Source organism: Moschus berezovskii, chromosome 3 (genome assembly GCF_049115385.1).
Source record: "Moschus berezovskii isolate FMDL1 chromosome 3, NW_MosBer_1.0, whole genome shotgun sequence".
In the NCBI taxonomy this organism is placed as follows: Eukaryota; Metazoa; Chordata; class Mammalia; order Artiodactyla; family Moschidae; genus Moschus; species Moschus berezovskii.
Window position 1 is genome coordinate 47,702,440 of NC_142462.1, and position 18,122 is coordinate 47,720,561.

Below are 18,122 nucleotides of genomic sequence, written 5' to 3' on the forward strand. Positions count from 1 at the left end.
TAGTGCCGGAGAAGACTCTTGAAAGTCCCTTGGACTGCAAGGAGATCCAACCAGTCCATTTTAGAGGAGATCAGTCCTGGGTGTTCTTTGGAAGGACTGATGCTAAAGCTGAAACTGCAATACTTTGGCCACCTCATGCGACGAGTTGACTCACTGGAAAAGACTCTGAATCTGGGAGGGATTGGGGGTAGGAGGAGACGGGGACAACAGAGAATGAGATGGCTGGATGGCATCACCGACTCGATGGACATGAGTTTGAGTGAACTCCGGGAGTTGGTGATGAACAGGGAGGCCTGGCATGCCGTGGTTCATGGGGTCGCAAAGAGTCGGACACGACTAAGCGACTGAACTGAACTGAACTGAACTGAATATGAAACTAAATGTATTTCAGTGTTCAGAAGTATGTGAATAGGAAAAGGTAATATTCACATATATTAATATACTAGGTAAAATGGCTTGCAGAACCTTGAATCACAGTGAAATCCACATTACTATTGCTACAGTGAAACAGAGAAATCCTCAAACCAAGTATAACATATACAGGTTATAAGTAGCCTTAAGTAAGTGCAGGTCAGATTTTGTAACTAAAGTAGTTCAAGTTAGGACAGATTTTACCATCAAAGCAATTTAAAAAAAAGAAAGAAAAAATTTTGAAATTTAGAGCTGAAGAAAAAAGATTATAAGCCCACATTAAAAATACAGTGTCACCCCCTACTTATATAGAGAGATTATAAATTTTTTTTTACTCTGTAAGATATCACAAATATCTCTGCTTGGCATATTTGGGGAGAAGGGTGGGGTATTTTATTTTAGTATCACAATTCTCAGAAATATCGTTATTTACATTTTCTTACATTTATTGGATCAAAAAATTGGAAAACACAATTGTAGACTGATTTTATGTGTGGTTTGACCAAGGCCCCAGCTTCTTTTTGTGGAGTTTTTGTCTCTGTTCTCCTTAGCTGGGGGCAGGGTTAAGCTTTGTTCTTAGGTCAACTTTCTCATTTTTTCAAATGGCTGCAGAAATTCCAAAACATATCTATAGACCAACACTGATGGATACAGGTCATATTGGATTCTCTTTAATCTTCCTATGAACCTATGTTTCTATTTTTTATTATTTCCATTCAGACTAAACGACATCCTTTAGCATTTCTTCAAATGTAGGGAGTCTGCAGGCAAAAAAACTTCCAAGCTTTCATTTATCTAAAAATAACTGATTTCATCTTATTTTTTAAAGAATATTTTCACTGGATATAAAATTATGGGTTATCCTTTTTTTCTTTCAGTAATTAAAAAATGGTTATTTCATTATCTTTTGGTTCCATTGTTTTTAATAAAAACACAATGCCTTTTTTCTCTGGCTGCTTTCAGAGATTTCTTTCTGTAAATTTTCTTTTCGGCAATTTAAATATGATGTGACTTTTATATCTGTTTAGCTAAGATCTCATGGAATTCCTAGATCTACAACATATTAGTCTTCATTGAATTTGGGAAATTTTCAGCCACTATTTTTTCATATAGCTTTTTCTTCTCCAGTCTTCCCTTATTATCCTTTCAGAACTCCAATTACATGTACCATGGACAGGGAGGCCTGGCGTGCTGTGATTCATGGGGTCGCAAAGAGTCGGACACGACTGAGCAACTGAACTGAACTGAACTGAATACCATTTGATGATGTCAGCCATGCCCGAAAGACTGTTTTAATTTTTTTCTCTATGTTCTTGCAACTGGACAATTTATATCGATCTGGCTTCAAGTTCACTGACTTTCTACCCCAAAAAATTTGAATCTATAAAATTGATATTTTATTTTATCTATCATAAATAAGTTCTAAAATATCCATTTCATTTTTTATAGTTTTTATTTCTTGCTGAGTTTCTCATATCTTTTCATTTATTAAGGCCATATCTTCTTTTCATTCCTGTTTTGCTTTTAACTTTTTAAACATAGTTATAATAATTTATAATAGCTGCTTTAAAGTTGTTGCTTACTAAGTTCAGCATCTTGGATAATTTTACTTCTTTTTCTTCCTGAAGACCGTTCCCTGATTCATCCATTCTTTTCTCTTCCTCTCTCTCTCTCTCTTCATGTACAATACTTTTTGTTGTTCTTGATCCTGGACATTGTAGACAATACCTTGGCTTTAGGTTCAAGCATTCAGTTTTCAGCTGATCACCTTGAGTTTGTTAAGACTTGATTTACTCTCTGTTAAAATTCTAGTGCTCAAGTAAGTCACTCTAATTTAGCAGGACGCAAACTCCAAATTCTCTCCCTTGTATGTGTTTTCAGATCTTGGTTACAAGTAGTGTCAGGACAGACTTAAAGTACGTCTTAACTCTAGAACGTGGCACTTATTCTTATATCATCAGCCTTTTTGTGTCAGCTGGATACCAGAAGTTCTAACAAGGTGTCAGTGTGATCTGTATACTCTGATAGAGCCAGAACTACAGTTTAACCCAGCATTGCTTTTCTCCAGAGCTGCTGCACCCATAATTTGTCTGTTCCATACTCCTAATAGAAGCTGCAATCCATTAAGCCTTGGGAGTGTCATCCTGCAAATATATAGCCCAGGAATCAACCACAGACCCATAGGAGATTACCACGTGGCCTTCTAGAACCGCTTTTCTGGACAGCTTCCTCTCTTGATACTGTGTGCCACACAATTAGTTCACTTCTGCTGCCCTAAATTCTCAAACCTGCCTTCTCATCTCAGTGGGATGGCTCTGCTCTACTTGGACACCTGCCCTCTGCACCTCTGTTGAAAAATTGTTCCCAGGTAGAAGGTGGGGTAATCATGAAGACTACCTTGTGAATTTTTTTCTTCTTTTAGTCTTTTGCTGTCAGTTATTCATTACCTAGAAAGTACTATCCCTATAATTCATCCAGTTGTACAGTTATTTCTTGCAAGAAGGATATTCTAGTCATTGCATCATAACCAGCTACCATATTGCCATCCAGAAAGATTTTTCAAAATGCATTTCTACCAAAAGTGTATGAAAATACCTGTTTATATCCATACCGGCTCTAGGTTTAATATTATTTTAATGTTTGGAGATTAAGTAATTTTTTAAAATATCATGTATATAGATATACGGGCTTTCCTGGTAGCTCAGACGGTAAAAGCGTCTGCCTACAATGCAGGAGACCAGGGTTCGATCCCTGGGTCGGAAAGATCCCCTGGAGAAGGAAATGGCAACCCACTCCAGTATTCTTGCCTGGAAAATCATGGACCGAGGAGCATGGTAGGCTACAGTCCATGGGGTTGCAAAGAGTCGTACATGACTAAGCGACTTCACTTCACTTCATATAGATATACAGTTTTTAGATATATGTACTTTTTACATATATGTACACTTTTCTATACATTGTGTATATATATATATATACATTTTGATTTCCAAAATATCTGAAACTTTTTATTATAATTTTGCCTGAGGACTCTCCCAGAATACTTAAGTATATTCCAAATAAGTCATTAGTTTTACATATTCATAGAAAATATGTTGTTTTAGCTGAAATTAGGCAGAAAAAAAAATCAATAGATATTTGAAAATTAATTTAGCAGTGTTTTTGGCAATTACAGTTACCGAAAAATGAAATATGTTAGAAAGAATTACATTGTTCATCCTCTGTGATTTTCAAATGTTTGAGCAGATATATATTTATTTTTAAAGCTTATTTAAAATTAGCACTTCTAAAAATGATAAATCTGTGATCTGACATGGAAATAAACATCTAAATTTTTTGAAACTGACTAATTTTTTGAGTGAGGTGGACTGAATAACAACTACACTATGAGAAACTATTTGTAAAACAGGGCCTGATTTCTAAAAGAGCATGAGTGGTAGGTGCTTGGGAGTCAAATGAAGTTATGGTATTGACAAATAAACTTGAAAGTCACTGAATACTATATTTTCTTCACAATGCAGAAAAGTATTCGAACAATTCTGAAAAGTTCTGGAGTAAAGAGAAAAGAAACCTATTTAACTTATATTCAGTTCAGTTCAGTTCAGTTCAGTCGCTCAGTCGTGTCCGAATCTCCGTGACCCCATGAATCACAGCACGCCAGGCCTCCCTGTCCATCACCAACTCCCGGAGTTCACTTAAATTCATGTCCACAGAGTCGGTGATGCCATCCAGCCATCTCATTCTCTGTCGTCCCCTTCTCCCGCCCCCAACCTTTCCCAGCATCAGGGTTTTTTCCAGTGAGTCAACTCGTCGCATAAGGTGGCCAAAGTATTGCAGTTTCAGCTTTAGCATCAGTCCCTCCAATGAACACCCAGGATTGATCTCCTTTAGAATGGACTGGTTGGATCTCCTTGCAGTCCAAGGGACTCTCAAGAGTCTTCTCCAACACCACAGTTCAAAAGCATCAATTCTTCGGCGATCAGCCTTCTTCACAGTCCAACTCTCACATCCATAACTTATATTAGTACTAAAGAATTCTCAGGTATTAAAGAATCCGCCTGTCAGTGCAGGAGACACAAGAGACACGGGTTCCATCCCTGGGTCAGGAAGATCCCCTGGAGTAGGAAATGGCAACCCACTGCAGTATTCTTACCCAGAAAATTCCATGGACAGTGGAACCCCGTGGGCTACAGTCTGTGGGGTCGCAGAGTCTGACACCACTGAGCACACTGCACACAATTACTAACCAAGTTTATTTAACTCTACAAACTTTTTAACATTATCACACTCTGGGAGATGCAAAATAGAGAACATTTGGTGATATAGTCTCTCCAAGTACTTCCCTTCAAATAAAGATATTTGAGATGCCTTTGATGACTCAGTAGGTCTCTACCCAAGGTCTGAAGCTGCGTGTGTCACCATCACAGCATTTAAATTACCTATTGAGTGAGAAAAACTCTGCTAAGTGTGAGAAAATGTGCTAGATGACCTAGTTTAGGAATACACACACACACACATATATGTTGTAAATTGGGGGCGTGCATGAATAGAATCACCACATCTTAAAGATGTATTCACTAAACTCCTAATGCTGCTAAGTCACTTCAGTCGTGTCCGACTCTGTGTGACCCCCTAGACGGAAGCCCACCAGGCTGCCCCGTCCCTGGGATTCTCCAGGCAAGAACACTGGAGTGGGTTGCCATTTCCTTCTCCAATGTGTGAAAGTAAAAAGTGAAAGTGAAGTCGCTCAGTCGTCTCCGACCCCTAGCGACCCCATGGACTACAGCCTACCAGGCTCCTCCATCCATGGGATTTTCTAGGCAATAGTACTGGAGTGGCTTGCCATTGCCTTCTCCGTAAAACTCCTAATAGAAATTTTATAAACTTATGATTCAACTTTATTCTCAAGTTTTAAAAATACCGTTAAAAAATACTATTAATACTATATATACTAAAAATACTATTTAAAAAATACTATTAAAAGCATGTAGCAGCAGTTTGATAACATAATTGGAAAAAGAAATCTTTTATGAGTTTATACTGTAACTAATATGAACTAAAGCAGCCAAATGATAAGATCTAATTTAGAGATTAACAATGCAAGATTTCTCATCATCATATTATCTATAGAGGGTTCATTTACTAAACCAAGCTTTTGCAGTTCTTTTTTGGGGGGAGCTTTAAAATATATTTCTTAAATTCAGTATAGAAATTGATGCAGAAAACTATAAATAAATCAAATAAAAGAAGTATTTATCAAATATAGCTATTTTTTCTTTAATAACACTAATTTTAATTAATAAATACTAGAATTGATTTCCCAGCAGTAATTTATCTCTGAAGTCATGCAGAGGGCTACTTGACATTTAGGGACACTATGGTGAAGATTGAGAAAAAGGAGGAAAGAATTAAGTATGTAACTTTGGAATTTATATGTTTGTCTTTACTAAATTAAATGAGGTCCCTCCTTACCTGGTACAAACTGCTAGTAATTATGAACACCTAGAATCAGATTGGCTATGTAATTTACAGGATCTGGTACAACATGAAAATTCAGGGCTCCTTATTTAAAATGATTAAGAATTTCAAGGCGGTGACAACAGAGCATTAAACTAAGTATGAATCCTTCTGACCACAGAAATATGTGTGACTGGACAAGTCTAACACCCATGAAACCAACCTTGATTGGAATAGTTTTGTAGAATAACAACCAGGTATGCAAAACTAACCAAATCTGATTAAGGAGGCAGAGTTCTCCTAAATCCCCAGGCAACCAGAAGCCCAGTGGCAAGCACACAGTTTGGCAGAACAATTTCTAGGGAAACCTCTAAGGACTAGTTTAGATGAGACTCAGTAGATAGATACACATAGGAATGTTCAGACAACCTGCTGGTAATGAGTTTTTTTTTTTTATCCTATGCTATAAATAAAAGTTGTTGTCTTATCTGGAGACTGTGGTAAATTTTAAAGCTAATATTGCTATCATCTCTTGCACTAGAAAGAAAACAAAAAAAAAAACCTAGATGGTATGCAATATATAATACAGGAAATAAGTTTATAATACAGGAAAGAACTTTGGGAAATTTTCTTAAAAGATTCAATGAAATAAAAGACAGTTAAGAGCACTAATAGGGGTAGATGGGTCTACTGTGGTATCTTGGTATATAAGCTTATATTATGCAGCTCTCCTATGTGTCTTACCTGATTAATGTCACAGTGCTTTATTATTTTCAAGGCATGCCTATTGTGTATATCTCATAGATAAGACAGCTGGTCTTCAGAAAATGTTGTAACTCCAATAATGTAAAAAGTTTAGTTAGTGGTCGAGCTAAAAATATCTTGCACTTATTGAGGGTATGCTATGTACTAGACATCATACTAAGTAGTTTCCATGTATTATTGATTCAGATTTACTAGAACTTTTTCAACAGTGACTTTGTTTATACTTTACTTAAACTAGTTAAAAATAGTAAATTTTTGTGTGCCCAACTGGGAAATGTAGGAGGCAGCCTCAGATATAGCTGAATTTGTGTTGAAGTGATGTTTTCAGGAATTTATCTCACCATCTTTCAGCTCGGCCTTCCTCTTTATTGTTTGTTCTCAGATGAAGTCTGCACATGTGGTAGCAGGAATGACCTCAGCACCTTCAGATTTAAAAGCCTTTAATAGTCCTGATCTCAGATAGAAAGAAGCTCCCACCTATCTAATACCCAAGAAGGGCTAAGCCTTAACTTGTTTCTATGCCCACTCCTGCATGAATCATAGGGGCAAAGAGATGTTCTAATTGCACAGACCTAAGTCATGGCATCCCTGGGGCTGAGAGATATGCCACTCCTTAATGGTGTAGATGGAGAATGAGAGAGGTGTTGTTTCCAAAAGTTGTCTCAGGGTGCTATTTCCAAGAAAGGGAAAGTGATTCTGGATAGACCATAGTAACAGATACCCATTACAAAAGTTATCATTGTAATTTATATTTACACACAAGCAAACTGAGGCTTAAGGAGAAAAGAAAGCTACTCTGCTTCATTGTAACTATATTGCAGTCATGATGCTTTTCCCGAGGAAATATAAGGTATTGTATATCCCAATCCTTCAGAACAATAAAAGAAATTTATGTTGTATATGTTCAAGGAATGACTCACTACCTCCAGAAGGAAGACGTTTGTTAACTGTATTATCATCTTCAAGCTAATAGATTCAGAGATGACTTTATGTAGACATAAGTAATTGGGAATTTTATAGACATTCTGGAATGCATATTTTCTAAGTGACTAACATTTAGTTGGAACCCACTATTAAAGAATCATTTTTTAAAAAAGCAAATCTTAGACTTTGAGCTCTTGAGACATCAGTAATTTTTTTCTTAAACTGGTGAGTAAAAATGGGTGGAAGACAACCTAAATCCATTTATTTACTTAGTAGTGAATGATTTAGCCCAAGGATACCTCAAAAGTATTTTCTGTATATGGAACTGAGGTTTTGCGAATAAGTTTGGAGAAGAAACCAGAACTGTCTACCATACATTTGGAGAGAAATTATCCAATTAGCCTGGGCCAGCTTAGAGAGTAGCCATGGGGAATTTCATGTATATTGGCTTGGTTCCAAAACTGATTGAAATGACAAATTAGCACTTGACAGCTGATATGTCCACCAAGCAATGGTTTACAGTGTGCCTTCATCATGACTACATTGAACCAAGTTAAATCTGTCTCTTGAAAATCTGAACTGGAGACTAGGAGTCAGGTAGTTTCTAAGAGAAGCAGAAATACAAACACATCTAGAGTGGAGCCTTGTCAGTGTGTACACACTGGAGTTGAGATCTCTGTTTCTGAGATTACACGTACTAGAGATCCTGACCAGTCACCTAAGTTTGTTGATCAACTTGGAAAACTACTGCTGTGTCTTTTAAATAGTCCCATCTCAGCAAGGTCTGCATAGTGGTGAAACAACTGAATCCCTTCCGTTCCGTTCCATCGCTCAGTCGTGTCCGACTCTTTGCGACCCCGTGGACTGTAGCCTACCAGTCATGTATAATTCTAAGCATCACAGTTTAAATAGGATACTCCCAAACTGCAGGCTGTTCAGAGAATGGCAGATAAGAAGATCCGATTTTTGAATCTGAAAAAGACCTACTTGAACATAGCGCTCATGCTTAGACCAGAGAAACAGAGTGTGGAGGGTATAAAGATATACTTAAGAGAGTTCTGAGATTGAGTACTGTATATTCTTGGCAGCTGTGGAAGAAAGGCAAGCAGATTCTTTACCGTCTGAGCCACCAATATGCCTGCAGCAAAAAGGCCAATGAATAAAACAGACAGGCGGTAGAGCTATTTACACTCAACTAATGAAGAAATTTTCCAACCTTTTGCTGACATGTGAAAACTGATGTTGGATGATAAAATTGTAGTGGTAAGATATTGTAGGCAAGGTTTCATTGGATAATTAGATATTCTTCAATTTAAAGAAAGTATTATTGTCCAGTTTTATAAAAACTTTCTTTTTTAGAAAACTAGGTTAATTGTCAGAGCTGGGCTTAACCATAAACTTTAGAGTTCCTCATTTGTAACTGGCTTCCCTGGTGACTGAGAAGGTTAAAGAATCTGCCTCCAATTCAGGAGACTTGGGTTCTATCCCTGGGTTGGGAAGATCCCCTAGAGAAGGGAGTGGCAACCCACTCCAGTATTCTTGCCTGGGAAGTCCCATGAACAGAGGAGCCTGGCAGGCTATAGTTCATGGGGTCGCAAATAGTCAGACAGGACTGAGCGACTAACACTTTCACTTTTCAGTGTTTGGGAAAAATCCAAACAGTTCTCTTTTTGTGTTTATGTATTATTTTACTTAAAATAGTCCCCCTATTTTAAAAGTTCAAAGTCTCATAAAATCTGAATTGTTAAAGTGATGATTCTCACAGGATTTAGAACTATTCCATTCATATTCATATTTGAATCCACGAATTTGAATGACTATTCTCATTTATGTATGTGAAAGCTTTATTATGTAGAATGAGAACAAATGTGTTAATTTGTGACACACTAATGAAAAAAGAACCAGTATAATGAACTCTGGAGGTATGCTACCTCATAAAGTGTCAATTCATGTATGAATATGAAATAGTACAGGAATTAAAATGCATATTTATTTTCTTGGAACAATGTATTTTTATCATAGATCCAGTCACACAGTAGGTATCCATTAAATATATGTTTCTCTATGGCAATCTAGGATTTCTATGATTTTTTTTAAACTTAATTTTGCAGTAGAAACTGATATTTAAGTTACTGATATTTAATATTTAAATTAACTGATTTTTTTGTAAGAATTTCAGATAAGTTGATGTTTTACTAGGTATAAAATATACTTTTATCTTTTAATAGTCTCTCAAGGGAAATCTACTCACATTAACAGTAAAACAAAAAAGAACTAAAATAGGAAAGCAAACAATAAATAAAAGTAATGTTCTACCTTTCATCACAAATGAGTCAAAAGTAAGTTTTTGCTTCTTATTATTAGCCCATTGTTGTAGCTGTTCATTGTGCTATATTTTGTAAATGGCTGGAATAAAATATTTTTGTTTTAGGTTTTTTTCAGAGGAAATGATTATTTCTGTAAAATAGTGTTCTCATACCCTGGAGAAGGGATGGCTACCCACTCCGGTATTCTTGCCTGGAGAATTCCATGGTCAGAGGAGCCTGGCAGGTTACAGTCCAAGGGGTCGAAATGAGTCAGACATGACTGAGCAACTAGCGCACACACACAGAGTTAAAACATTAGGTAAAAAAAAGTAGTCAGTTCTCTCATTTGAGAATACTTACTAAAATTATTTTCAAAGCTGATACTTTTGTCTTTAATCAAGATTCGCTTTCATGCAGCTTTATTTGGGATTATGCTCAGTTTCCACTCATACTTTCTGCTCAGTCTCCACTCAAGAAGTGGCCATTGCTGTCATGTAAGATGACACTGATCCTTGCAAGCTGCAGCCAGAAACCATAAAACTGTTGTGACTTAAAAAAAATAAAAATAAAAAGTATGATCTTTATGATAACATGACCTAAAACAAAGATAGTTTTACACTCTAATCTTTCACCTATCCACTCACACAGACACCACATACACACAGAATATTACACAAATCCTTCCCTAGGTGTTATAATTTCAAGGCTTTAATTTTAGGGTTTTTGGTATATTCTATTCCCATAGAAAATTACACTGTTCTTTGTGACGAATTGTTAACAGAAACTAGGGAACACCTCCAAGCGCCTTCATCTGTTTTCAGTTGTGGTGTGTCTCTGAACCATATGCCTAAATATTTTTCCACTTCCAGTTTTTACCTGCATTAATTATCTTCCAAGAAACTAGTACAAATTGGTACGGAACTAATTCTAAAGAAGCTAATCGATGAAACAGAAAATTCCAGATTTCTTAATTATATCTAGAGCCTACAAATCTTTAGGATTTTTATGTATTTTTAAGTATGGCTTAAGAAGTAAATTTTGTATTACAGAATGTAGTTTGAAACTTTAACAGTTAGGTGCTTAAACTTTGTATCCTTGTAAAGTACCAAGGATTATTTGAACAAAATCTCTTAAGTCTTAATTTTCTGTATAAACATCATTATTGTTATTTAATAGGTTTTAATTTTTTTAGTTGGTAAAATCTTAGAGTTTACTTTTAATTAAGAATTATTTTATTGTATAGTTAGAGTCATAAAATATAAATTATAAATGATAAATGGAATTTTTATGTCAGAATAACACTTAGCTATGTAATCACACAGCTTGAGTTGTGAGGTTTGGGACTTGTGGTATTGGTTTCAAGCTTTTTCTTCTAAGTGAAAGTCACTCAGTAGTGTCTGACTCTGCAACCCCATGGACTATACAGTCCATGGAATTCTTCAGGCAAGAATACAGGAGTGGGTAGCCTTTCCCTTCTCTAGGGGATCTTTCCAGCCCAGGAATCGAACCCAGGCCTTCTGCATTGCAGGTGGATTCTTTACCAGCTGAGCCACAACGGAAGTTCATCACTAATAGATTCCTAGTTGTTAAATCCTGTACGACTCAGTTCAAGTATCTCTTCTTAGTGACATTTCTCAACAGAATTAAAAGATGCTTTAGTGTCTGTTGATGATAATGCACCTGACCTGTCAAAATTGTAAATTCACAGTTACATGCTCCTACTTTAAGAGAGTGATGACTTGATATTCACAAAGCAACTCATTAGTTATTTTGACAGGAACATATTTTGATGAGGAAATATATTTTTACTTTCTCAAAGCACTCACAAATTTACTTTAACCTCACATTACCAAGTTGGGAATAAAATACCATTCAGTTCAGTTCAGTTCAGTCACTCAATTGTGTCCGACTCTTTGCGACCCCATGAATCACAGCACGCCAGGCCTCCCTGTCCAACACCAACTCCCAGAGTTCACTCAAACTCATGTCCATTGAGGCAGTGATGCCATCCAGCCATCTCATTCTCTGTCGTCCCCTTCTCCTCCTGCCCCCAATCTTTCCCAGCATCAGAGTCTTTTCCAGTGAGTCAACTCTTCAAATGAGGTGGCCAAAGTATTGGAGTTTCAGCTTTAGCATCAGTCCTTCCAATGAACACCAAACCATGCAGTCCAAGGGACTCTCAAGAGTCTTCTCCAGCACCACAGTTCAAAAGCATCAATTCTTCGGCGATCAACTTTCTTCACAGTCCAACTCTCACATCCATACATGACCACGGGAAAAACCATAGCCTTGACTAGACGGACCTTGGTTGGCAAAGTAATGTCTCTGCTTTTTAATATGCTATCTAAGTTGATCATAACTTTCCTTCCAAGGAGTAAGCGTCTTTTAATTTCATGGCTGCAATCAGCATCCCCAGTGATTTTGGAGTCCAAAAAAATAAAGTCTTACACTGTTTCCACTGTTTCCCCATCTATTTCCCATGAAGTGATGGGACCAGATGCCATGATTTTAGTTTTCTGAATGTTGAGCTTCAAGCCAATCTTTTCACTCTCCTCTTTCACTTTCATCAAGAGGCTTTTGAGTTCCTCTTCACTTTCTGCCATAAGGGTGGTGTCATCTGCATATCTGAGGTTACTGATATTTCTCCCGGCAATCTTGATTCCAGCTGTGCTTCTTCCAGCCCACCATTCCTCATGATGTACTCTGCATATAAGTTAAATATTCTTAAGGGCCAAACTTAAAGTTAAGATTATTTCAAGAATACATACTTGGTTCAGAAACAGAACTTTTGACATCAAAAAACATTTGGACATTCTTTTCTTCTCTCATAGTTAAATGGCTTTACTGCATATGTGCAAAATGTAATAAAATGTTCCTATTAATTCCTTTTAAATTAATCTCAATTTATGTTATAGGATACTCGGGGCTGGTGTGCGGGGACGACCCAGAGGGAGGATAAAGGGAGGAGGGAGGTGGGAGGGGGGTTCAGGAGGGGGAACTCATGTACACCCGGGGCAGATTCATGTCATTGTATGGCAAAACCAACCAATATAATATTGTAAAATAATTAGCTTCCAATAAAAAATAAATTAATTAATAAAAAAAAACCTAAAAAAAAATAGGAGACTTACAGTGAAATAAGAATATTGCAAATGGTAATAGCTCAGTGTTTACAATCTCATTTTTGATGACTAAGTAATTATATAAACAATATCGTAAACTGTTAAGCCAGTAGTCTCATGTCTAAATGTCCTTGTTTCCTTCATCTCATTGTTTCTTTCTCTTAGACCGGGGTACTGTGCAGAAGGTGGTTGTTCTTCCTACTAACAGCTCTGCTCGCAGTGAGCTCATTCTGGAGGAGTTGGAAGTCTTTAAGGTTTGAACATCTATTCTGTTAACCTCAGCACATGCATGATAAATGGAATTCTGTAATCTTATGACCGCTTGGGAGGGGAAAAAGATTGATAAAAGATCAAACAAATTAATGTTATAAAGTTTTGAGAGTAGGAGACACCAGATAAAATGAGAAGTATAGAAAAAATATTTTTCTGAAGTCATTTTTTACATTTCAAGTTATCTTTAAAAAAAATTAGTTTTTTAGCTATCATCACAACTTGAAGAATTTTGATGTCATCATTATTTTTTTTAATGAGTTCTTATGGTCAAGGTCTAGACTATCTGCCCTAAAAGGGCTTTTATCATTTGCTTCACAAGCCACTGAGACCCAAATAGTTCCACATTATTGATTGTTAAAAAAACTTTCTCATATTTTATTGCCAGGAACTTCAAGAAAAACTGCTTTGTTTTCTCTTGTTTTATTGCTTTCAAATCAAATGTCACTCTAGTTAAATAAAACAAACGTTGTCTCTTTAAACTTAGAACTTCATGTTCTGTCTAAACTTGGAATTGCATTGTTTATTCTCTTTGTCCTTGAATTTGGGATAAAAAGAAATGAAAACACAACAAAAAAGGCACATATTGGAAAATTCAGGCCAGGTTACGCTAATGGTAAAGAACCCTTTGCCAATGCAGGTGACATGGAGACGAAGGTTTGATCCCTGTGTCAAGAAGATCCCCTGAGGAGGTCACAGCAACCCATTCTAGTATTCTTGCCTGGAGAATCCCATGGGAGCCTGGTGGGCTACATAAGGTCACAAAGAGTCAGACATGGCTAAAGCAACTTAGCACACAGGCACACATGCACGAGCCTGGAGAACAGGTACAGGGTGTCCTGAAAGCCCTTCTCTCCTTAAGGTATAGGTCATTATATTGATAGTTCAAACAATCACTCTTACCTGCATTTGGAAAAGTGAGTAAAGCACAGTCAGATTTTGAAGAAACTTTGGTATGGAATTAATTCTACTGCAAACTTCTATTTCTGACTAAACTAACTAAGAAACAATGGTCATGGACACCAAAAGACCAGAGCAAGCTTGTACTGGAGTTAAGATAGCACTTCAAAACCCTTCAGTGCAAACTATCACTAGTCCAGAAAGTTGCCTTGCTCAGTTGAGTGAATTCAGAATGTATTAATATATGTTCCCACATCACCAAAGATACTGGATTTTAAGCACATAAGTGACTAGGATACAGTGATGTTAGATCATGCTAATACATTTTAAATATGAAGAAATATTTTTAAAAAAGCAAATACAGAATCTGAGTAATTCTGGTCATTTCCCATTATGTTATTAAAGTTATAATTTTTAATGTTAGACTAACTTTGGCATCAGGTTCCTTGTGATTATTGAATTAATATTGTGCTCACAAAATATTAACCATGTGCATTCAAGTGCCATTTCTATGCCTTGCTTTGCAAAAAATGTCACTGGATTAACCTAAATCACATTTTACCGAACAATATATTTCTCATTCAATTAAATAAGGGCAACATGAATGACCAAAATAATATGAAGTATCTTATTCAGTAGTTTTCTTGAAGATAGCACAAAGATTGTACTTCAGCACTTCATTTTTAATTCTGAAATATCTTTTTTTGATAATCAGAGAATGTTAATTGAGTTTGACACAAACCCAAACATATATTCTATGGAAAGGTCTTAAAAATGTGAGGTATTCTGATCATGTGCTAACTACTTATGATCTGTTCCATGAGTTATGCTGGTGTTATCATCATAAAGAATAAACTCTCAGTGGAAAAATAGAGTCAGTCAAAATGCATGTGGGGGGAAATCACCCCAGGAGAGACTAAGGATGCTTGAGCTTTCTTCCGGATGTCCGTGCCAGTGATTGATATGGCTAAACTGAGAGACACAGTTACCAAATAAAGTTACTGTCTTCAGTATGGTGTTTGTGTCACATTTTTTGAGGTGAGGTAAAAATAATTGGGTGTGTATGATATACTGTGATGGGTACTTGAGGAAATAATACATTTAAATTGGAAAAAATCCTTAGCTAAGTGTCACACTGATACACTGCAGAAAACTTCATGTAACTTTTAAAAACCAGGCACTTTGTTTTTAAAGAGCACAGAACCATAATATCTTATTTAATCCTCTTTTCAGAGCTTTTTCTGAAAATGTGTCCAACTTCCCAAAATTTAACTTGAAGTACAACTATTAATATTTCCCTAGGTGGATATAAATTATAAATCTTGCCCTGTTAGTGTGTGCACTTCTAAATGAATGTCATGATTTGTTGAAATTGAATATTTAGAGATATCACTGTATTCTCTTTTAAATGTTTGTATGAACACATAACTCAAGAAAAAAATAAATATGGGCAGAGTTGATTTTGGCAGCGTGTGCACACTTGAATTACTCAGATGAAGCTTCACAGAACTTTATCACATTATCACAAATCTAATCCTTAATCTTTAAAAGGAGCTAATAATATGCAAGGAAGTTGCTCAGTCACGTGCGACTCTTTGTGACCCCGTGGACTGTAGCCTACCAGGCTCCTCCGTCCATGGGATTCTCCAGGCAAGAATGATATGTAAGAAGTAAAGTTAAGAACAGATGAATTTTAAAAAAGGATAACTATTTCAGATAAATTTTAGGTTCTTTTACTAACTCACACTTATCAAAAGAAACCTTATCTAACAATATTCTTTTGTTTTCAACTAAGATTAATAAGTGTACAGTTTAGTCGCTCAGTTGTGTCCAACTCTTTGCAACCCCATGGACTGCAGCATGCTAGGCCTCCCTGTCCATCACCAACTCCCGGAGTTCACTCAAACTCATGTCCATTGAGTCAGTGATGCCATCCAACCATCTCATCCTCTGTCGTCCCCTTCTCCTCCTGCCCTCAATCTTTCCCAGCATCAATGTCTTTTCAAATGAGTCAGCTCTTCGTGTCAGGTGGCCAAATATTGGAGTTTCAGCTTCAACATCAGTCCTTCCAATGAACATTCAGGACTGATCTCCTTTAGGATGGACTGGTTGGATCTCCTTGCAGACTCTCAAGAGTCTTCTCCAACACCACAGTTCAAAAGCATCAGTTCTTCAGCGCTCAGCTTTCTTTATAGTTCAACTCTCAAACCCATACATGTCTAGTTCAGGCAAATACTTCTTTTCATAGCAGCATTTGACAGATGAACAATAGTGTCTTAAGCAAAATGCTCTAGTTGTGGAGGAATAAAATGGGGTACCATTCCACTGCCCCCAACCCAAGCACCCAGATCCAATCCTGAATTATTCATTGCATTCAATATTTCACATACAGTTTTTTCAGTTATCTCAAGTTTTGCTAATTTTCATTTATTTCTAATGACTATATTGATAGATGTGTTATAATTTATACTTATTTTTTTAGTTTAGGCATATATTTATGTAACAAATCTGTCCTTATTTTGAACAGAAGAAATGAAGTTTATAGATAATTATTGATAAACTTAGAAAATATATGTGCATATAGAGAGAAATGATGATTTCTTGAATTTTAGCATAAAAAGAATTTTCATGTAAAATCCTTTTTAAGGATTATTTGAGCAACTAACAATATTTTTTTAATTTTTTAGAATCATGCTCCTATAACAACAATGAAAATTTCATCCAAAAAGGTAAACACAAGACCGTGTTTATTATCTTTGTATGTTAAAATTTTACTGTTGTAGAAGAATGTATTTTATAATTTTGAAAATTTAATTTTAGTATTAGCAAAATAATACTGTTCATAATATACCACACATTAATTTTTTTTAAAGTAATTTATTTTTTATTGGAGGCAAATTATTTTACAATATTATATTGGTTGGTTTTGCCATAGGAATTTACTAGCTTTAGTGGAAGACAAAATAGGTTTATTTTTGTACAGAAATTAATTAGAGTAGAATATATTTGTATGTGTTTGTGTATATATATATATGCAGCAAGTTATTCCAATTTTTTTATATCCTCTATTCCTAAATATTACACTGTGTGAAGCCAACCAAAGTAAAAATAATCTTTCTGAAGGAAGAATTTAGCATAAGATTTGGGCTACTATAACTTCACAAGCATTCTCAGGGACTTGAAATGCCTAGTCAATCCTCTTTTCCTCTTTTGATTTCCTGCTACTGTCAAATGTTTGAAATGTGCAGTGCATTCTTTTATGCTTATTTCTAAGAAAGTACTATTTTATAAGGTTTACATGTCACTTAAAAATCTGAATGTCTCAAATCTAAGCCATATCAGGCTTCAGGATTTGGGAAATAAATGTTTTACTATGATTTTATCAGAAATGTTTGACCTAATTTGCACCTGCACATGCAGATACACCATGATCATGGAAAGAAAAAGCCCACTTTCAGTCTCTACATTTGCAAAACATGCACCTCTCCAGACCCCAAAGGCACTATCTCCTAAGCAAAAGTTCTAAGGAGCAGAGCAGTTTAGTCAAAAATGGGATAGTCTTCAGAATGATACTGATGTGCACTTGAATACCAACCTGATCCTAAATTATAAATAAATTATTTAACTTCACTGACCTACATCTGCCTCTGCAAGGTAATGCTTTTCTCACAGATGAATTAACTTATATAAATTGCCTAAAATAAAGTGGTAACTCTTGTTGTAGGAGCCTAAGACTTATTTTTCTTGGCATATGGAATAAAGTTTTTATGTGTTAGCATAACTAATATAACTTTGGTGTTCTTCACCATATTTGGTCTCTTATAGATAAAGAAGTATTCCAATCAGTCTTGTACTATTTTCACTTGACGAAATTTTATGAAGAAAAATAAATAGGGTACAAGGAAGTAAAGATCTCATCTGTCAAAATGTTTGCATGGTGCATAACAAACATTTTCCCAAGTAGCAA

General features: G+C 35.9%; 1 protein-coding gene across 1 annotated transcript in view; it reads left to right on the plus strand.

Moving 5' to 3' along the window:
* The window catches only part of SEMA3C (semaphorin 3C), a 226,621-nt gene that overhangs the window by 185,213 nt on the left and 23,286 nt on the right, over window positions 1-18,122 (plus strand). Inside the window, exons 13-14 of the mRNA XM_055420650.2 lie at window positions 13,151-13,239; window positions 16,843-16,884. Coding sequence (XP_055276625.2) covers window positions 13,151-13,239; window positions 16,843-16,884 — 131 coding nt within the window. The remainder of the gene's footprint in view (window positions 1-13,150; window positions 13,240-16,842; window positions 16,885-18,122) is intronic.